The sequence below is a fragment of the Thunnus thynnus genome, chromosome 22 (genome assembly GCF_963924715.1).
Source record: "Thunnus thynnus chromosome 22, fThuThy2.1, whole genome shotgun sequence".
Taxonomy (NCBI): Eukaryota; Metazoa; Chordata; class Actinopteri; order Scombriformes; family Scombridae; genus Thunnus; species Thunnus thynnus.
In genome coordinates, this window is record NC_089538.1 from 20,093,455 (window position 1) to 20,116,923 (window position 23,469).

The following is a 23,469-nucleotide window of genomic DNA, read 5'->3' on the forward strand; positions in this document are numbered from 1 at the left end:
GGTCTTTAAAAATATATGTTTACACTGTTTTTCTCCATATTTCACTAAGACATGTCCCACACTTTGTGCGTGGTTAAAAGTTAATGGGCACTCAGGGGAATTTCGCACTACAAAATTAATAGAATGCCTCTGAAATTAAAAGTTAGGAGCAAAAAATAGACTTGAAAATAGCCCAGTCATTATTTGAATTGTCAAACAGTGATGCATTAATGTACCTGCCCCTTGTGGGCCACCATACTGAAGGTGATTTGAGCAATATATTACCACAATATGCAAAACCGGGTAGACTTCCACAAAAAAAAAGCTGAATAATTCTTCATTTTAAGAGACGTTTCTGCATTTTAATTGTATCAAATGACTGATAAATTGAGAGACAAATCCTTCAGCTGAATGTGAGACCAACTGACAAAAAAATAACCTTTCTAATGTCAAGACTGCATATTTTTTTCCTGCTTGCTTGTTTTCGAAAGACAGAACTAGGCCCGAGTGAGCACTTTTGATTTCGATGTTGTATTCTGGATGGGAAACTTGAATCAGAACCCAACCAAACACTTCAGTAGAGAAATATGTCATGTATCCCTGTATAAAACCCTGCTGCGACAAGAAATAACAACCGAAATAGTTGAAGAAAAGTTGGAAGATGGAGAAAATGGTGTGATCCAAAGGACAAGTGGCATATAACATGGCAAAAAAAAAACCCAAAACAGACATGTTTTCTTGTCAATCTACATCACAAAAATCCAATCTGACATACTCCCCACACTCCTGTCTTGACTCACCGTGCCTCATCATCGGTCCATTATAACAGGAAGTAACCCTCCGGCTTCCCGTGTACCTTTACTGCCGCAACACCTCTGATTCACACTCGGCTCATTTGCTCATTTAGCCACCAGGATGAGTGGGCTGCTCTGGCACGGGGCAGAGTCGCGAATTGTGTCGAATGACACGACTTCACACGGTCCCGACAATGTGACTCACGCCGAGTCTGGCGGCGTACAAAGGTTGTCTCTCGCTATTTTGGTGTCACTTATTCAGCAGCAAGTTCGCCTTAACTGACTTTAGTCCCACTGATTTGGATATTTACTCAAGCTTACAAGTCAAAGAGGGAAAGCTGGTTTTGTCTTTGGGCTATGGGACCATGTCTGTAATTAAATTCAAATTGACAAGATGTGATTTCTTGTAATTAAAAAAACTATATATACAAATAACTATATATATTTCCCCATGATCATGAAACAGGTTTGCAGTTGCAGTAAGTTACAGTGTGATAATGTTCAGAAAACAAAGCTTGTTACAATGAAAAAACAACAAATCTGGCAGAAAACATGTTTTTGTTGTAGAGATCATGAAGTAATTTTCAAGAAAAAACAAAATATAAAAAATCATCAGCACTCATGTTTTATTAATTTCCTTTTCTGGTATATCCACTTACATTTACACCTAGTTCAGCTTCAGTCATTAACATCCTACATTTCTTTATTCTGCTTGATAATTCACAAATAAAGTCTTTCTGAGCCTCTATTGATACCCAAACCACGATATTTACAATAAGTAACCTTGAAATAAACTAAACCATTACAATAAATACAATAACACACACTTTTGACGAATCGTTGTTGTCAACGGAGTCACAGCAAACTGTCGACTCATTTTTATCTGAGCGTCATTTGACATTTTTCAATACTGCTGCCGATACAATACCTCAGTTTCGGTATTGATTCCAAAAAAAAACACTTTACCTTGAGAAATAAATGAAGCAAAAATAAATATTGTTTTTCCACAGAAACTTTCTGTATTCAACAAAAGAAGACAAACTTTTCTAAAGTTGAGTTGAGCAGCTCTACATGAACTTTGCCTGCAGTCTAAAATCGACAAAATTTGAGTTTTAAATCTCAAACTACTTGAACAAAGTGAGCAAGCGTATAAATCCGAGCATTAGAGTGTCAGCACTTTGCATTTTTGGTTCTCAGTGCAGCAGAAACTTACTTAAATCTGTAGTTCTCAGCAGGTATTTTCACACCGTTGTTAACTCTGACGCTTTATTACCTTGATTGCGAAGAGACTCAGAGGTCGGTTATATCATCTACGCCGACCTTTGTTGTTAGTCAGTCGTAACAATAAAGGTCAGTATGGATAATGTTGCTGCGTAAGAAGCCTGTTTCCTTTCGATAACGACACCCGGAGGGACGGCTAACGTTCAGTTTGGCCTCAGAGTAGTCGGTAAATCTGGTTTACTGCACAGCTTTTATTAACCGTGAGGAAAACACAAGGCGTGTTCACTTGGATGGGCACACACACACTCTCACATACGCTCACACACACAAGTTTTAGCCCAGCTTTTCAGTGTGCAGTGACACTGTTATTTAAGACAGACATAAACGAGTTTGCTGAGCACTGGGCTAACACAAACAGTGGCTCATAAGCCTGAAATACACACACACACACACACACTCAAACACACACACACACGTATTGTTAGTACTTGGCATACAGCCGTAGCTCCTGGACTATCAACCACGTTGCATTTCCTCACAAGTGTGCGAAAGACAGAAATGTATTTTTATCATGCAAACACGAAATCTTTGCAAGTCTGTAGGTGATAAAATGCTAAAATATGAGAGATGGATATCTTGTGTTTACCCAGTCATCTGTGTGTGTGTGTGTGTGTGTGTGTGTGTGTCCGGTGATAACAGCTTGTCTAAATCTGTGTCCTCCCTGCTGACACTCCAACGCACACAGAGGGGAATGAATTAGTAATAGGCCGGGGAGAAAAATAACGCAACACCTCGTCGGTGTGTTTGTGAATGTGTGTCGGTATATTTCTATAGTAGGTGTATTGTGAAACTTTGTTTTCTACATATGCGTGTGTCTGTTTGTGGCTGGGTTGTCAAACTTTTTTCATGCTTGAATGTGTCGGAGAGATCTGCGTTTGTGTGTGTTTGTGTATGTGTGTGTGTGTCATCTCCCTCGGTTGTGCAAGTGGGCGCAGCAGAAGTATCACTCCGGTGTTTTCTGTGTGTCAGCTGGAAGTTTCACTCTTCTCTCAACTCTGTTTTTCATTAGTCTCTTGTTTCGCTGTGATAGTGTCGGATGATGAAGGAGGTCAGTGGGTGCACCGTCTTCATTTCCAGGTTAAAAGTCGTCACTAACACCCATGATGATTCGTGTTTTTCCCTCGAGTAACTACACCCAGGTGCTAATGCCGTCAAGGTAGCAGGTTTCACTCCCTCCTGGCTCCGAACTATACATGTTATGGTGCTTTTGACATTCACTGCACCTTTTTCAAACCCAAGTTTTTAAAGAATTTAATATCATTAACATCCTGAATCTCTTTCATGCATGTTTCTCATTAGGTTCTACACTCATTCCAGACTTCTGAATCGCTGCCCACATTTCCAGATTTCCCAGCCATTCAAGTTAGGGCTGCAACTATCGATTATTTTCATTATCGTTTAATCTGTGGATTATTTTCTCAATTAATCGAATAGTTGTTTGGTCTTTGACATCCTCAAATGTCTTGTTGTGTCCTGACCAACAGTCAACAACCTAAAGATATTCAGTTTACTGTCATAGAGGAACAAAGAAACCAGAAAATATTCTCATTTAAAAAGATGGAACCAGAGAAGTTGGACTATATATCTTAAAAATTGACTCAAAATGATTAGTTTATGATCAAAGTAGTTGGCCGTTAATCAATTAATTGACTAATCGTTACAGCTCTAACTCAAATGGGGGTGGTGTTGTACTCAATTACGGAAAAAACAACCAAATTATAGAGTTTTGTAGATTTATATTGGGGACATTTGAGACCCAAGAGACTCATGATTCTCCTGCGACGTCTAGAGCGAATTATAGAGTGAAAAGTTGTACTTTGGATTTGATTGGTTGGTTGTTGAGCATCATCTGTTTTTACTTTTCTTCCCTGTCTACAGTCTGTTGATCTTGTATTTTACACCTCACAGAGCACACCTGTTTGTTTATTGATCCCAAACGGGATCAGTTGAAATGAATTAGTTCCTCCCCACATTTTTCTCCCCTGCAATGCCCCAATTTAGGATCTGCTGCTCTAAGTAATAAGGCAGATTAAACCAATCTGCTGGATTTTTGTAAGATGTTTCACTGTATTTCCAAAATGCTTCTTAAGATTTCAGCAAGGTCCATGTAAAACACCTAAACAAGGAAATCCTCCAGAACATACAATGTAAAAACCGTTTTATTTCTTAATGAGTAACTACACCTAGGCTGATAATTCTACTCTTTGTTCAACTAGCTTGCTAGCCGACCTTAAAACCTGTTATATATGAGAGATTATTACCTTAAAATTCAGCTCAACATCCTCTTGGATGTCAGAGTATGATATAAATGTGCATATGCCTGCAAATATTGTAAACAGAAAACTCAACAACAATTTTTAGATTTATACTGATTTCCACCAAAAATAAGCACTGCCTGTAGTGTTTTTATACTGCAATATTAACCCAGATTTTTATGTTGGTCATTTTCTTTTAATATTCTTTGGTTGATTTGACTGATCTTTGATTTATAAAAACAAAATAAACTGAAAAATACGCCTTTTTACATAAAAAAGAGCCTCATCTATTCAGGTCTATTTAGCCATTCAGCATATTGGCTTTTGTGGGGATTGAACTTAAATCTGACATTCATGTTCACACTTAATCTCTGAACACTAAACCACACTGTCTATGGCTTGCATTTCTATCCAAAACCATATTTTCCCTTTCCTCAAAGGGACTGTGGAGATTGAGTTTTTCTTTTATAAATCTGCCCAGTGATGCCCAGAGGCTTGTGTCTCTCCTCCATCCAGTCCCTCTATATTCCTTTCCTTTTCATGCCACCGTGGTTACATAAGGGAGGAAGAAAAAGAGTGACATTCTCCGCTGAAGAGCACTCCGTGTATATGTGTGTCGCTCATCTTTTTAATCAAGAATTAATTGTTAACCTCAAAGGAAACGAGTCTCCCTAAAGATCCCTCTGTCTCTTGTATCCGTCAAAACAGTCTGATCCATCATCTCCCTGATTTCTACGCCGACTGAAAGTCTTTTGAGGTCAGAAACTTCCTCATGACTGTGACAAGACAACAAAAACACAGTTATACCTGTTTAAAAAAGACAGCAGTCAAATTGTGACTGTACTGTTTTCTTGAAATGTGGATTCTCATTTAGGAAGCACAGAAAACACTTTTATTTAAATACATTTGACCCAAAACTAATATTTGAAGTTGTTTGGAGATTAATCTTGGAAAATATTCCCTAGAGGCCTGCTGTCAGTTATTTAAAGTATGCTAGCAGTGCACGGTTCAAGTGTTCATATCCCATGTAAAGAAGTTGCCTTTTATAAATGTAAACACTCATCAAAGGTCCTAGCCTGATAGTAGTTTTGTCACAACACTATTATTTAGTAAAAGGTTTCCTTTTTTTGCCAGCTGCTTTCTGTGAGAGGAACATTTGATTTGGCCCTACACAATTAGCAACTGTCTTAACCAACTGCTATTGACTTTTTGACAGTACATTAATCAGCATACAATTAGCATACGTTTATCACACTTTTACAAAGAGGAGCAGTTCATGCAGACACAATTTGGGATAATTTACAAAAGTGATAACTCACAACCAGTGTACTGATTTAGTGTTGGGAAAATAATGTGAGGCACAGTCAATTTACTTAGCAGAAAAGAGCTCCTTCTTGTTTTCTTGTATCTCTCAGGTAGCTAGCTAACACTTACAGCGAGACAAAAGCTAGGCTTATTAATTAGCGTTAATTCAGACAGTCAAACTAACAAGCTAACTACTCTGTTATCTTTTCAGCGGACAGAGTAACAGGTTGTTTACTCTGGCTAATGTTCGCAAGCTAGCTAACTAGCTAGCTAGTTAGTTTAACTTTTTAGCTAGTCCCGCTCAGACCATGAGTCAGCTATTTTCTTATGTTTCTAGTGTTTTCTTACCAGGAACAAGTATTTAACTAAAGATTTGACACAATAATGCAAAGAAAAATACATTTTGACAGGTACTTGTTGTAACAGTAGCTCACATAATTCTCAGTATAGCCGGTTGTCTTTGTTAGCCAGTTTGAATAAGCAAGCAAAAGCAGACATTTTTGAATTTCTCAACAACAGATGTATGCTTAGGCTATATGACAGTGGTCATAATCATCCCACTGATTATTATTTGCTTATTGGTCCAAAATAATTCTCAACCAGTTAATTGTTAAACTTCTATCTGATTGTGAAGCTACTCCTCTTATTTTTGATGTAATCAGTGGTGGTCTCAAAGCTTATTCCTATTTTCTAGTGTCAACACCCCTCTAAAGCAGAATATTTCTTCAGAGCTTGCCCACAGCATGACACATCATGGCTACCATACATCACATGTGTCTGAGGTGACAGGTTGTCTTCTTTTATGGCCCTCTATCAGGTGACAGGCTGTCCTCTTTTGCGGTCTCATGTCAGGTGAAAGGTTGTCTTCTTTGAATGTCTTGTAGCTGTCATGGTGAGTAGAAACTTATTATTGAGGTAGTGAAATACCCAGAATTTTTCAACCAACAATCCACAGTCCCGGTCATTGTGTTTGACCAGTTGCTTAATGATCTGGTTGATGTCCTGCTTTAGTGCTTCCTATTGGTAGTAATCACACCACATGATGTGTCGTTACACTGCCACACTGGTGGTGGTTTTGGACTTCATCCTGAGTCCTACGAGACTTCTAGTCTGTGAAAAACCTTGTTAGGTAGATGATGACTCCTTGCTGTTTTGATGTGCAGTGAGAACAGTGGCACACAGCCACAGTAATAGTGATGTCTCAAAGGTATGACAGTACCTGAGGTAGTTAGCACTCTCTCCCCCTCTCTTTCTTTCCGTCTAAATTATGTATTTACAGTAATTTGTGCCACATTTTCAGAGACTCCTGAGGCTTGTGTGACTTTAGCAGGTACAGTATTACCTAACTCTCCCAAATAGACACCTGCATGCTCTCACCCACATACACACTAGATCATATATTTAACTTTTTAAAGTCCCACATCTGAAAAAACTCAATATTAGACTTAGCAACTGTAAAGTTAAAAGTAAAGTGTAGCTGTGCATCCTAAAAACACACATCAAGACATTTCTGCTGTGATTTTAGGAAGTTTGGTGCCACCGATTGAACCTGATTGCAGCAACTTTTGCAGTGTCCAAAATCCCCAATCACTCTCGCTAATTTGGTCTTTCTAACGATAATTAAATAAAAATTAAAGCATTTGAACAAAAATTTATCTTACTCAAATAACGTCACATATAATCTTTCACATGTACATTGTAGCCTACTCCTTTTTGTGTAGCTATATAAAACCTGATGTGCATTGCTTTTTTCTTCTTATTTTTTCAGCGCCCAGTTTAGGTGCTTGTTCTGCTCTGAGCGATCTTAAGAGTGCGTTCTTTCTATTGTAAACCATGAGAAAAGGAAGTCAGTGCTTTAAAAAGATGTTCCCAGTGAGCACTCAACACCACATCACATTTGTTGCAGCATGGCAGGGACAAAATGTGTCTCTTTAATAGCCACAATCAAAGCGCTACATTGGAAAAACTTGAACACTCTGACGTTTGACCCTTTCGTTTCCTTACACAACGTAAGGATTCTCACCTAACATCTGAAAGAGTGACTTAAAATGCCTGAGTGTCAACCAGCAGCTTACAAAAGATCTGATGCGCATGCTAACGATATCAAAGGACCTCACTCTCAAAAAGTCAGTGAGGCTGCAATCATCTGGCATCAACTGAGCTTCTTTTTAAAATGCTGCACACACGCCACTTAAATAGTGCCACAAATGAAGCAGTAAATGTCCACTAAAGATACTCTTGCAGCTTCCAGTCACAGTTTCACTCCTCTATGTCCTCTTACTGACAAAAAAATGGGGAATATGTGAGACTCTTCTCCCAAGAAACACGACACAATAGGTTGTAATGTCAGTCTCCCAGAAACGATTTGACCTGGAGCGGTGACGCAGTTGAGATGGAAATAGTAGCTTTATCCAACACCACATGTTTCACCTTAACAAAGTGATCATTTTAACCCAAACCATGATATTTCCCTAAATCTAACCAAGTGGTTTTTGTGCCTAAACCAAACCAGACGTTAACTACAGTGTTGTCACATCATAAAACATTTGATTCGTAATGGTTTTGGAAAGCACAGATAAACTATGTTGTTGTTGGGCGCCAGATCCTTCGTTCTGGAGTGCATGGTCATTTAATTTGGAGGACTTGTTGGAATGTAGTATAGACTTTCTTTCCAAAGCACCATAGATCAGTGCAGAAATAATCTGTTCGTTAAAGAGAATCCAGTCTGTAGAAATATTCTGTGGATGTAAATTACTTGTAGGCCTTAACAAAGTACCCTAATTACTCTTAAATGTGCCATTTTATAGTTGATTGATGTTTTCAAAGGGTGACGACAGCTCATTTCTGATCATTCATTCATTTTTCATACTCCAGCAAGTAAAGAAATACTTTTGATCATCCAAGTCATGACACATAGAGTAGGTGGGTTTGTGAAAAAGTTTGTATCCCTGCTTGAAATACTGCAGACTTGAAATTTAAAGTATAATCAGTTGTGTGAGCGTCTAAGTCAAACTCAAGTACCCTAATGGGATATTTGGCTCGCAGCATCAGAATACATACACCCAGTAAACACAGATCAGCTTAAAAGAGAAACAATGGAAAAGTACGAGTGGTAGACTTACCCAAAATGAATTGGTTTAAGGCTCCAAAATATAAAAAAAATGAATAAAAAAGAGGCTCCATGGTAAGAATATACAGTAAGTCTATTCTAAAGTACGTTATAAATCATGCATGATCGCCTTTGTTCTCCTCTCTGCGGCTGATGCTAACTGACATGCACTTCTGTATCATAAACAGTGTCTCTCTCTGGTGGGAGCCGATTGTGTGAAAGCAGCTTAGGAAGATGAAGCCGGTAGCTGGGAGGGTGAAATTGTGATTCCATACAGTACGGTACGGGGTTTTTTTTTTTTTTTTTTTTTTTGAGAGGAGACGGTCGCTCCAGAGCAAACAAGACGTGATAGTGCCGGTGGATTCGCTGCAGAATCTGTACGCCTGTCTGCTGGGAACTAAGTGTTCTTTAAATTTTAACGAAGTTTTCTCTTTTTTTTCCGATAGTTTCTGCATGTTCGTCTCAGAGAGACTTCCCACACACATGTCGGAGATGATATTTAAATTCAGGCTTTTTCGGTGCTCAGCTGAGGATCTCATCCGGAGCATTTTATCCAGAGTGGTAGTCGGTGCTTCATTGTTGTGCCCAGGAACACTCTGATATGGACACATGCTGTATTCTTTGTGTCGTAGGAAATTACCTTATTGTAACAGGGCAGTTTGTCTCATCCAAAGGGCAGATCAACCTGACTTTAATTTGGTCACTGTTGTTCTGCTGTTGAAGCTCATTTAATGTTATATAACTGAAAAAAATGATTGAGTTTTACTTGAAATGCAGCCTGAGAGACAAAAACCTGCTTTGGTTTGTTTTGGAAGATGGATGTTTTGTAAAATCTCATTATCTAAAGACAGTAAGGTGTAATTAAGTAAGGCGGTGGACTTCTACAGCGTGAGACTGTATTCATGATATACCCAGATAATTTAGTCTGGTCTATTTTTGAAACTATTTAACTTGTACAATCTCTTGTAGACGTTGGATTTGGTACAAAACAGACAGTTATTGAGTATGTTTACATGCACAGTATCCTGGTTTTGATCTTATTTGGGATATATGCGTTTACATGAAACATTGAAACCTGGTTATTCATGTGATTGTAACAGTATCCAGGTTTCTGATCATCTGTGTGCAGGTGTGTCTTGATTCCTCAACATCTCAGACACTCTCAGACATTTCTGTACTCAAAAGTCTAGAGAGAGAGAGAGTTACATCAACAGTTGAGGATCAGCATCATTTGGTTTCATCTTCACATCATTTGCCATCATATATTTTGTTTTACGGACTAACTACTATGTTACTTTGAGTTGACAACTCACCTGCACACATGGAGTACAGCCATCATATCTTGGTTTCTCAAAACTGGGACGGGGTCTTAACCAGGTTTCTGAAATCAGGATATAATGTTTACACACATATGACTGGGATTCTCTAAAAACCAGATCATAACTACAGTAGGATACTTGCGTGTGTGTAAGTGCACCCAATGTTTTTGTGACATATTGCCTTTATTTCTTAAATTACATTACAAAACCATTAGCTGACTTAGCCTTTGGCTACCAGACATATCTAGTTAGAACATTTTATAGTGTGTTATTTTCAGTTGTTGAAGGGGACATATCATGCTTTTTATGATTTTCTGTCATTTATATGCTGTTATGATGTCGGATGTTTATGTTAAACTTGGTCAAATGTCCAAAACCTGATGTTAAAGTATATAAAAATGCTCCCTGAAAGTCAAAAACCAGGGCTTCAACCTGCCCTGAGCGCTTCGTTTGCAATGTTTTATCTACTTAACTGACGAGCTGATGTGGTCAGTTGTACAGATGCATTCGAGAAGTTGATATTTTGAGTAAAGAATGAGAAAAATAAATGAAATCCAACTACTATTGTTGTGTTTTCATAGCCTCTGGAGCTGCTGGCCAATCAGAACAGAGTGGGCTCATTTCAGACAGAGGCTGAACTGAGGGGCTGCATAAAGAGCCAGAATAAGATAAATAAGGAGGTTTTTTGAACTGTCAATCATGTAAAGATATTCCAGTAGAGCCCCAGAATATAAATATAGACCTAAAAAAATGTGCATGATACATCCCCTTTAAAAAAAACAATGTCAGTGACTATTCTGGTCTCGCACGATGCTTGATGGTATCAGGTGCTAAGATGTGACTCCGAATGAATCTGCAAAACAAGCTTTGGACCATATATACATGAGATAGCGGGTAATAATGTGCGTGTTACAACATCAAGTCAGTAATGTACCAGACTTAATGTACCTTTCAAACACATTTTCGTTCTCCTTGCCTCCCGTGGACTTGAGAGCACATCGGGTTTTCACAAGCAAATTGGATTTAATTCAGTGGAACACCAATCAAACCAGAGATACTTTACGGTTAAGTGGCCTTAAGAACTTGGACCATAACAGCCACTATAGTCCATTATCAGTTTTATAAGTTTGGCGAGTGGTTTAAGCAATCGTTACCACCGAATTAATTGCAGGCTCACTAAATAGCGGAGAAATTCCCATCTCATTTTTTTTTTTGTTGCGATAATGCTGATTGCCTACTCTAGCTTACAGTATGATCACTTGACATTGCCGTGACCCCCCCCAATCAGAGGTGACAACAAGCTCGATATCTGTCTACCGCCAACCGCCCCCCCCCATGAAAAGTTTTCCTATTAAAGCTCACCGCTCAGTCGGACACCGGCTGCTGTCACGTCTGGGATTTCCTGTGTTTGTTAGTCATGTTTTATCAGCTGCTGGATGTGTCAAATTATTTCATCAGCGCTGATTCAAGGCGACACCTCATTCATGTCGACATTGAATGGCCATTTGCGATCGCGCGGGCTGATTTGTTTTGATTGTCTGTTTGTGTTGGAGGTTTGACAGTGACGGGGGCCGACATTCCCTTCCCTCCCTTCCTTTTTTTTCCCAGCCTCTTTCTTAAATCACACAAACTCTTCTTCTACCTTCCTTTCCTCCCGTTCTTCTCCCTTTTAAATGTCATCCCTCTTTCCCTCCTCCTCCCACTCTTGTTCTTCTTTCTCTCCCTAATGCCACAATCCCTCTTTGTCTCCTTTTTCCCCTCTCATACCTCCCTGCCCTAATCCCTCCTTCCCCCTTCTCCTTCTTCTTATCGCCTCCCGTAACCAACCGTCCCTCTATCTTCCTCCTACTCCTTTTCCCCCTTCCTAATTAAGCGATCCCTTTCCCTGTTTTCCCTCCAAATCTGCTCTCTACCTCTCTGCCCGTCCATCCCTCCCTCGTTTTTTCTCCCTAATCCCTCTTTCTTTCTTTCACCCTCCCTCCCTCCCTCCCTCCCTCCTTCCCTCCTCGGTCCTTGTTCTCCCTGACAACACACTGCGTTATGTAATCTACGTCTCTGGGTATTAGTTATGCAAATTCATACATTTTTATTTACGTGTGATTTTTCTCTTCCTGTCTCTCTGCTCCTCCTCCCTCCATCCCCTCTTTTCTCCTCCTCTATCCCTTTCCTATCTCTCTCTTTTTTTCTCATTTGTTCCCTCTTTATCTCCACCTTCTCCTCCCTTCCTTCTTTTCCTCTTTCACCCTCCATCTACCTTCATCTATCCTTTCCTGTCATTTTTTCCCTTCTCTATTCTTCTTCTCTCTTCTTCCTCCTTTTCCCTCCTTACCTCACTCCCAATAATCTTATTTCCCGTCCTTATTTCACTTCCTTTCTCCCCCCCCCATTCATCCCCACCCTCTCTCCTCTCTCCTCTCTCCTCTCTCCCTCCATCCATCACTTCCTCTCAACATTTTTCCCTCCTCCCTCTCTCTCCTCCTCCCACCTCTCCTCCCAGCCACCAGCGGACTAGAGGCGGAGAGCAGCAGGCGTGGCGGCAGCAGCAACAGCAGCCACGGCGACGGCAACCACAGCAGCAGCGGCGGCGGCGGAGGAGGAGGCAGCAGCAGCAGCAGCGGCGGCGCGGCCCACTTCAGGTCTCCATGGCAACAGAGCGTGAACGTGTTCGGCTCGTGGAGCAGGCCTGAGTGTGTCGAGGAGCTGCACCAGCAGGCGCAGCTCAACCTCCAGAGCCTGCTGCAAGGTAAGGATGGATGGAGAGGAGGAGAGAGGGATTGGATGGATGGATGGAAGGCGTGTGTGTGTGTGCGTGTGTGTGTGTGTGTGTGTGTGTGTGTGTGTGGGTGAGAGTGTGTGCTGTGTTTTGAGTGGGTGGGAAAGGCATGGAGGCAGAAGCGGGAGGTGGGTGGGAAAAGTGTTTACATGCGTGTGTGGTGGCGTTGGACTGCGTTGACATGGGTGTGTGTCGACCGCCTTAAATGTGTGTGTGTGTGTGTGTGTGTGTGTGTTAGCATGCAGATATGATGTGTGAGAGGGTGTGTGTGTGTTAGGTTTTCCTTGATATATTGTGTTTATATTGTAGTGTAGAGTGTGTGTGTGTGTTTAGCTCATAGGTGCACTGCTGATGGTGTGTGTTGGATTCACCTTGCAGGGTTGTTATTTAAGGTTGTATCTGTTAGTGTGTGTGTGTGTGTGTGTGTGTGTGTGTGTGTGTGTGTTGGATTGGATGAACACTGTTGATAAGTGTGTGTGTGTGTGTGTAGAAAGAGGCTTTGTGTTTACATTTCAGTTAGTTGTTACTCTGTCTTGTTTCGTGTTTTTTAAGGTGGAGCGCTGTCATTCTCATTTTAATATTAATCTCTTGTTTATGGAAGATGCTGCTCTGTCTGTAGAGACAGTGTGTGTGTGTGTGTGTGTGTGTGCAAATTAGCACTCAGGGGAACTAGGGTTTCCATTTGTTCTCAGGTACCACTGTTTCGCTCGGTTTTTTCCTCTCTGCCTCTCTTCTCTCTCTCTCTCTCTCTTTCTTTCTTTATTTCTGTGTGACTCATGCCGTCTCGCCCTTTGCCCGGCCTGTCCATTAAAACAATCAGAGTGGGGTTTTTGTTTTTTTGTTTTTTTTAGCTGAATGAACCAGTGGGAGCTGAGTGGCAGCAAGACAACCTTGAACATACACCTGAGGGACTGAATGAATGAATGAAATCACTTTATCCACTTCACTTGTTGATCAAAAATATAACGTCACAGTTCGTCTGTTTACAGCATATTTAGATAAAGAGAGACCAAAGACCAAAACCAACAATGTGTTAGTCCGTCTCTCTGTACATCTCTGCCTGTGGCGCTCGACTCCAAGCTCACTGGTTTGAAGACGTAAACCTTTAAGAATTAGTCTTAAATATTTAGTTATATATCTGGGCACTGCAGACTTTCAAAAATACCACTAAAACAAAAGTAAATATAGAGTATTTGTTGTTTTCAGCAGCGGATTAATACACATTTGGTGCTCCAGAGAGTATTTACAGCAGCAGAACAGATACAGTGTAACAGTGTGGCTGTTTAATGAATTGATGGTTTTGTTTTTGCATCATGTGTAAAGGTCTAAACTGTAGAAATTAAGTTAATATTCCCTTAAAAAGTAACATAGATGATAGCTGTGACTTGAATACTTACAGTACATACACACCGGCTGTGGTGCAGGAAGTAGAGCGGGTCGTCCACTAATCGGAAGATCGGCGGGTCGATTTCCGGTTCCTCCAGTCCGCATGTGTCCTTGGGCAAGATACTTAACCCCGAACTGCTCCTGATGCCATCAGTGTGTGAATGATTACATTTCCTCTGATGGGCAGGTTGGGACCTTGCATGGTAGCCCCTGTACCCATTCAGCGTATGAATTTGTGTGAATGGGTGAATGTGATATGTGGTGTAAAAGCGCTTTGAGTGGTCGGAAGATACAAGTACAGTCCATTTACCGTTTGTCACTCAAGGAAGCTAACGGCTATCTGGCTCCAATGTCGCCTAGAGACGCTGAAATAAGTCTCTTCGCTCACTTTGTTTGTTGACGAGATACAGATTTATTTACAGAAGCGATGGCATTATAGTAAACTGAACGGTGTACTTTTTTCAATCTGTCACTACCATAGACTGTAGGCTGTATAAAGATGGACTTAACGAGGTGTGACATCACCTATGAGTTTGCACTGGAGCCAGTGTGAAGCCACGTTTGACCAGCACACATTGAGAAAAATAATTGATTGAGAGAAGTTGAACAGGGATTTTTTGGAGCCAGCATCTAGCGGCCGTTGGCGGCATTGCACTTTAACTTATAGTTCCGCATCGTGCATCAGCCTCGAGCTGTCGTAGTTGCAGCTCGGTCGCCGCTAACAGCTGGATGGGTTTCTAGATTGAAGGCTGATGTTGAGATAATGAAACAGCGGGAGCAGAGTGGAGGAGCTGAGAGTAGTTAGCGGACTTTCAGTTTCTGCCCTGCTTGTGCTGAAGCTAATTATTAAAGTGGATGTCTCTGCTTAATTGAAGCATCTGGAGGTGACAATATGCATCCAATAACAGCCTCACTAAAAGGTCAACAAGGTTTTTTTTTTTTTTTGCCTTATCGCTCAGTCCTACTTATGTGCTTTTAATACTTTATGGAGAATAATGAAGCTCTATGGCACAGAGGAATAAGCTATATCAGACTTTTGCTACACAAACAGATACTTAGAATCAATTTATTGCAGGTTTTGGTCCTTTCATAGGATTTGATTCCAATAAGAAGAATATAAAATGTCACAAGCTTTATCCTTTTAAATCCTTTGACTTCAAAAAGTCACAAAAAGCAACATTTTTTTCAGGCGTTGACTTTCAAAAGAAACAATAAAACCGAGCAATTCAGGAGTTTAAAGTTTCTGCAGATATTTTATATTTTTGTGAAGTTAAAAATTGAGTTTTTCTTTCTCCACTTTCTCCTTGTTTGAATGTGTTTGTGTGTGTGCAGCTGCTGTACAGTATGTCGCCTCCTACATCTCTCTCCTTGTCTCTTTTCTCTTTTTCTCCACTGCTATGTCTTAATACTGCGTGTGTGTGTGTGTGTGTGTGTGTGTGTGTGTGTGTGTGTGTGTGTGTGTATTAAGCCAGTTATATTGTCTCAGGCATGCTGGCTTCTTGTGTATGATGAAAAATAAGATGGATGAATTCAAGCACAGTCGTGGGTGGACAACACCAACGAGTGTGTGTGTGTTACAAACAGAGAATATGTGTGTGTGTGTGTGTGTGTGTGTGTGTGTGTGTAGCCATTCATATTTTTTGTTGTCTGTGTTCATTTATATCTCTTTGTGTTTATGTGTTAATCGCTGCCTATGTGTGTGTTTGTGTGTGTGTGTGTGCTTCTGACTCACACGAACAGTATGTTCCTGTGTATGTTTTCAGTTTGTATACCAGTGTCCATTTGTGTCGTGTGTGTCCATCTGCTTGGGTGTGTGTTATATAACACTGAAGCAACCAGCTGTATTCTCTCTCTCTCTCTCTCTCTCTCTCTCTCTCTCTCTCTCTCTCTCTCTCTGGCCATCCTCACCATCAGTCCCCCACTGGCCTCAGCTCAGTAAAATATTCATACTCTTTCCCACTCCTCAACACTCTGCCCTCCATATTTATGAAGCTGGCTGTTGTCCTCCGGTGTTAGACAGATCTGCTGCGTTTTGCTGCCGAGATTTGGCTTTACACGGGCGGCGAGATTTATTTCACTGTTGCTGTTAAGTGGGCAACGATGAAATCTGGCCGGCGTTCCCTTCTCATCATCAACACCCCAACCATAGAAAGATTAGCATACGAGGGGGACTTCATATGATGGATTTCTATTCTTGATTGTGCAAATTTTCTTTTAATGAGCAAATTTGATTTAATAAGTAAGTCTTTAATTGCAATTAATGTGTAAGTAATGATTTAATCGTGAGGATTACATTCAACAAGTCATCCAAACTAAACACCAAAATATGTCGTTGCCTTTAAAAAGCAAGTCGTATTAGTGTCATATTGTGTTTTTAGTGCACATTTCCTGATCTGCCACTGCTATAGTGAGAGTTTAGTTTGGTTTAGGCACAAAAACTACTTGTGTAAGGTGAAGGAAAGGTCATGGTTTGGGTTTAAGAATAACTACTTGGGGAAAAGGTCGTGTTCACGGTTAAAAGAAGTCAACGTTGGGCTGTTAAAAAACTGGAAATGAAAAGAAGTTTCACAAGTCAAAGTCAGACACTTTACTGACAGATCCATCTCCCCTCCTACAACCTTCTCTTTTTGAGGTTTTGACAGCGGTGACACTGAGATCTTTTACTTAAGTAAAAAATACTCCAAGTGAAAAATCCTCCATTCAAAATCTTACATAAAGTATTGGCAGCAAAATGTACTTAAAGTATCAAAGTTAAAGTACTTATAATGCAAACTGTCCCCATTTAGAGTGTTATATTTAATATGAATATATTATTGGAATATTAATACTCATTTATTAACATTGATTGATGTACATGTAAGCAGCATTGTAAAGTTTTTAACATGAAGCTAATCTAAACTTCACAGTTTGGTACTCTAATCTATAAGAATGCCATTTTATAGTTATTTTATAAAGATGATAACATGTTTTACGTATAAAATATCGATCTGAATAGTAACTAGTAACTATAGCTGTGGAATAAATGTATTAAAATACAATAATTCCCTCTAAAATGTAGTAGAGTTTAAGTACAAAGTAGCATGAATTGGAAATACTGAAGTACAAATACCTCAAAATTGTACTTAAGTACAGTACTTGAATAAATGTAATTAGTTACTTTCGCTACTGTGTTTTGAGGCCTTATAACAATGTCGATCGAGCATTTGTTCCGGATAGATAAGAGTCGTAATTCATTAAGCCACATAAACATAAACATACAACATATTGAGGCATTTAGATGTCATTTTTCAGTCTCCTTACATCAGTTTTTGCTCTTCAATAGAAACCAAACAAATAATATTGATTTGTATAATGTAATTTTCCAGCCTGTTCATTATGAATATTAAACATTCAGAAGTTTTGGCTCTCTACTTTATGAACACGGAGCCTTTTTCATTAGAGTGATTTGCTATTGAGATTGTTTTACTAATGATTGTCGCTCGCCAACTTCTAAACACATTTGCAAGTCCTGGAGGGGAAACTCATTGAAGCGTCGCAATCTGGTGTTTGTTTTCGATCGGTTAAATGTGTTAAAATAAGCGAAAGGAAATGATCTCATTTTGCAAGTTACAAGTTTGATTTGGACACTGTTAGGAGGACAAAATATGTATATTTTAATCATATTTTCTTTGATTTTGGATGCACACATTTGGGCAGAACAGAACCTTTTTATTTGCGTCCACTTAGCAGGATAAATGTTTATTTTATGTTCTGTAGATCAGCTTTCAGTCACTTCTATCACTGCTTGTTTATTTTGTCCAAAAGGTATCACAGATACATTGTTGTGTTTCTGTTGTTAGACACCAGTATGACTATAAAATCCCAATTAGATTCAGGTTCACAAAACAGTGCAGTAATTATCATTAGCCTTTGCCAGTTAGCATTATGTGATGTAATACACCAGCAAGTATGTGGCTACAATGAAAAATGTTACCGGTTACATGTAATCTTAATGTATATTTATACATTTATTGATGTTCAGTAATGAAACTCAATATTTTCCTAAGATGCAGATGGATTCACTTCCTTATAAAACATTATTTTCTGGTTTCTAGACTCATTTAATGTTTATTGGGTAACAGTAAAGTATGGATATCATTTTTTCTAACATGTTTATTTTAATAAGTGAAAGTTGCTATTTGCTAGACAAATAAATTAAATTATTATTCATGCCTTAAAGGTGCCCTGAGGAGTTTTCCTGTAAACAAACAAAAGTTATGTTTACATTCACTGTTACTTGTGTGTTTGTGTGCATCCTGATGATTTAACAAATGTGTTGAATCCATTTCCTTCCTCATTTTGCAAAACCGCATTTATTAAGTATTTTAAATCCTGCATCATCCATGTTTACTAGCTTAACTAGCATCACAGCCACCTGTAGATCAAAGGGGAATCGTGTGAAATGATCAGTAGAACTGTGTATTGCGTCATCCGCATCCTCGTGTGCGTGCATGAAACAAAGAAAAGGGGCGACTCGCTCGTAAAAAAACTCTCCGTAGTGCTACGAGAGGTCAAAAACTCCACTGGGAACCTTTAAGCGCAGCACCTTGCAAGCTCAGTATTATACTGTGCTGCACACTGACTTATAGTTTCATTCAAATTTATGAGCAGAATCCGCACATTTTAGACTGTAATAGCGATCGGCTCCTATTAACAGCCTGTATTATGATCGAAACTCATTTTATAGACAGTTCCTATTTTCCATTAAGATTTACCATAATGAGATCTGCACATTTTGTGATCAAAGTTTTTTTTTTTGGTTGCTATGTTAAAATATTCATATTCTGCTCTGTGTGGCAGCAATATATTATATATTTAAAGCTCAGTATTGTGCTCCACTGCAGGCAGATATATTGTATTCTGTATAAGTTGATAAAAGGAAGATTCACACTTCTTCTTCTTCTTCTTCTGCTTCTCCTCTGCACTCGACCCTGCATATTAATGTATGCTTTTCCATTACAGCAAGCCGGATTTGCATTGTGTATTTTGTTCTCTTCACTCTGTTAATCAATAGCTACATATTCATATTATTCCTTCACATTAACAGTGAACTTTATGTTTGAAGTTTAGTTAGAGTCATCCATTACAGCCGGTCTGGCTGTTTGCTCTGTAATTTTACAACAATCCATTAAGCGACTCTCAAATATTCATACTTCACCACCTCCTCAACACTCGACACATTTCCCTGTCGTCCTCTTTAATGCAGGTAAATGTGCTTTTTACAAATTCACACATATTTTTTAAGAGGTTTTTTTCTGCAATCTCACAGTGTGACTCTTGTTTGAATTATACAGACGATATATTCCACGAAGAAAGACGTGATTTCACTCCTACTTCTATATGAGTTATAATCTGCTGCATAATTCTGCTATTTAAGCGCTGTCTGCTCTTTTTTTTTTGGGAGTGCTTGGCTCCTCCATTAATGATGAAATTTCCAGTTGAAGTGGGCTTTTTTTTTTTTTTTTTTGCAGAACTTTACTAGAGTTGTAGACAATCTGTGAGTAAGTGTGAGTGTGAAGCTTTCCTGGCAGCTCGTGTCGGCTCGCTCGCCAAATAAGACACTTCATTTTGCTTTTTTGGGTTTGTTTTGGCAGCTTTTAGAGCCAAACCTGTAATGACAATCCTCGTTTTTACATCGTCATTACACACGGCTTTGATTTAATCATTTTTATACGTGTTGTTATGACACGTTAATTGGCAGTGTCAAAAAAAAACCTATCAGAAGTAATTTGAGGCTGTAAAATGTTTACTTACATGTAGTTATTTGGCATTTTAACATTAGGAAAGGGTTCATTTTGATGCATTGGATATAATATGAGCCTCCAGTACGGATGATAGTGATAACTACGGTTTTATTTATGCATGGCCATAAGCTCATCACCTTGCATTTATTATGTTTACTGTTATTAACTGTGCACTGAAGTTTTTATTAATATATCCTGCCAGCTGTCTTAACTCATTGAAGGCCTTGTTGACAAGTTTTTGGCTAATAGTCCACCGTGTTAACACTGAAGACAAACAGAGTTAACAAATTTAAATAGCAGACGTCAACATTTTGTTCAAAACGTCTTGTTTTCCTGTTTTCTCCTGCCGGGAGAGTTAACGTTTATGCAGTTAAATGTGATTTTGTTCCCTTTTCGCTGATCAGAAGGTTGAGAGAATAGTTGGGCAAGCGCTAGTTTGCTAGATTAGAGGAGAGTTTCTGGGAGGATGAAGCATGAGAGGATTTTTTTTTTTGATCACTCCTCCAGTAGTTCCTCCTCTGAAGTGTCATGTAAAAAGAATCAGCGACTAATTCAAAGCTGCACCGGGCGGCTTTGCAGTTTTGGCAGGTCCAACATGATGAAGAAACTGGAGGAAACTGTTTGGAAAATCTTAGTTTCAATATCTAGAATATTATTGATGTATTAGTAACCTACAGACAGTGTTTACATGCACATTAGTAGCCCAGCTTTGAGACTTATGTATGTGGAATATTTGATTTTGAGTTAGGAATCAGATCTCTTCACTGGAGATACCCGCTGAATAAATGAAGATGAGCGATAGCACTTCAGAGCATTTGATCGGCGAAGGGGTTTCGAGACACACATGTTGACGCTCTCACTGTTGGCCAACAGCTCTCATCTAAACTTTTTTTGGTCACGCTGGAACCAGTGGGCCTGAGATAAGAGTGTCCGAATGTGTGAGTGTTATCTATTTCTAAAATCAATTCCTGTTGAAGGTATTTGTGTGATTTTAGATACACCACATGGCCAAACGTGCAGGAAGACCTGTACATGACACACATGAGTGACCGTCGACCATTGATTTTGGTGATAAGGCCTGACTTGCTTTTGGTGTTTCAGTTAATCCCAAAGGTGTTGGATGAGGTTGAGGCTCTGTGCAGGTCAGCCAAATACTTCCACACCAAACTGGGAGAACTATTTCTTTAGCTGACTTTGTGCACGGTAGCATTGTCAGGTTAAAAGACAAGGACCCTCCCCAAAACTGTTTGTTCCTCAAATTTTGAAGAACTCTATTGTCTAAAATATCATCTTACGTTGTAGCATTAGGATTTCCCTACATCTGAATTAAAGGAAAGCTTCAAAATTTTTCAAGTCTGTCTTAAAACAACAGTCAGGCACCCAGATGAATGCTGAAACAGGTTTTCCTCGTTGTAAACATTCCTCCTGTTCATGCTGAACATTAAGAAACCAAACCATGAAAACATCCTGAGACTGTCCAAATACTTTTGGACATATTCAATATGATTAAATTGACTGTCTTAATGTCTGTTTTTATGATTGTAGATAATGTGACCTTTTATTACCTTTATTCTCTTTGCCCTCCGGATCAGTAAGCTTCATTTGATCATATAGTATCTTATCCGAGGCGGCAGCACTCTCCTCACTTCAAGTGCCAATGCTGCAACCTTTCCTCACCGTGGACAATGCAAGGTGATGTGATATAGCCCGCCGAACTTTGAAATGTCACAGTAACCCTTTAATTGTGTCACAGAAGCTCTGAGTCAATGCCAGCTGCGATGCAAGCGGCCTGATAAAGTTTCCCCCCCGTCTGCATTAACTTGACTATAAAATGTCACGGCGGCCCTTTAATTGTGTCAGAGAAGGTCTGAGTCAATGCTAGCTGTGATGTACGCCGGCTGATAAGGTTTTGCTGTAGTCAACACTCATTATCGAACAGGTGCTGCATTGATCAGGTGCAGAGCGCTGATGCAGGAGAAACTGTGCGGTTTCCATTTTATAATCTCACAAGCAGAGTTTAATCCCAAATATGTTCACGAGTCTGTAAATTAATCACTGTTGAGTAATTGTGATTATGACAGAGCTTTTGAACTCTTTCTTGTAAAATATGCATGTTATTTGAGTGTCAGGCAGATGTTTTTTTTTTAGGAATATGGTTTTTGATTAAAGTTACTTGCTGTTTTTTAAAGATCTCATCATCCGAGCTCTTTGAAATACTATCACTCTGTTTATTCTTGTATTGATTCAAATGAACTTGAACTGACAGAGCTTTTTAGTCCCTAACTGACTCTACATGGAAAAATATTGTACATGCCACTTTTAATGACTTGTGCAATTATTTTATGCAAATGTTTTGTTAGCGCAGCATTAAATTTAAGCAGGCGTTTAGCATTTTTGGCCAGGACTGGCTCAATAATAGAGACCTCAAACGAGTCCTTGTTGTCACACTGAAATACAGCCGGCAGCAGTACCTTTGACAGTGAAGGGAGCCCTTTTTTAGAGCATTTATAGATTGTTTGAACTTTTATTACTGAATGACATTTTGTAATCTGGTAGTCTGTCTGCCTCTGAGCCACAAAATATTGCACTTCTCTCTAGGAAAAAAAAAGAGTCAGTTTGTCTCAAGTGTCTCTTTGTTTCCGATTCTCTCTCCGTAAAGCTTTTCATTGGAGTGACATCACTGCAAATCAGGCAAGACAAACTCGTCTGTCTTGTTTCTTTCCTTAGGGGCGCTTTAGAGAAGTTTCACATATACTGGCTGAAGTGTGACACACTTAAATGCAGCGATTCAGCTGCATTTGCATATAAGCCAACGTGCCAAAATCTTGAGTGAACAAAGCGTTGATCAAACACGAGGTTGAGGTGACAGCAGCCTGAAGGTACAGTAAGAGGAGTGGACTCCTCAGGGAAATGTCACCAGTTTGAATCTGTAGAAAGTTTTTAAAAACTCTCTGCAAGACTCATATAGTGTGAAGGAAAACTTGACAAGTATGAGTGTTCTTGAGCTAAGTACTGAGTTGAAGTTGTGCAGTGATGGAGAAGAATACAATATAGTTCTGAATTGTTATTCACTGATTGTTGTAAATAAGAAAATGCTCATCCTGGACATGTTTGAAACACTTTAAATTTAATTTATGAAACATTATTCCTTCATATTGTTTGGCCCAGCAGTGTAAACAACAGTGTTCAAACTTGTATTGGTGTGGTTTTCTAGAAGTTTCCCAGAAGTCAGAGCAATTTTCAGGAAGTCAACCAAGTCAGGCTGATTGTGTCTCAGGTCGTGTTTGGACAGAAATGAACGCAATGTGAACAAAAGCTTCCTCATTGATTTAAATGTTGTGATGTAATGGAGGTGCCAACAGCAGAGGGCTCCGCCATACAAATGAGGGGCTCAACATTTGACTCATCATGCATTTGCATTTGCCAATCAAATACATGCAAGCACACAACACTGGTAGATACGAATGGGGCAACACTGTCATCTA

At 39.4% G+C, this 23,469-nt stretch overlaps 1 protein-coding gene across 2 annotated transcripts in view; it reads left to right on the forward strand.

Moving 5' to 3' along the window:
* nhsl2 (NHS-like 2) overlaps positions 1-23,469 on the forward strand; it is a 161,506-nt gene that overhangs the window by 101,301 nt on the left and 36,736 nt on the right. For both annotated transcript variants that reach the window (XM_067579881.1, XM_067579882.1), the window contains exon 2: positions 12,540-12,785. In XM_067579881.1, the coding sequence (XP_067435982.1) occupies positions 12,540-12,785 (246 nt within the window). The remainder of the gene's footprint in view (positions 1-12,539; positions 12,786-23,469) is intronic.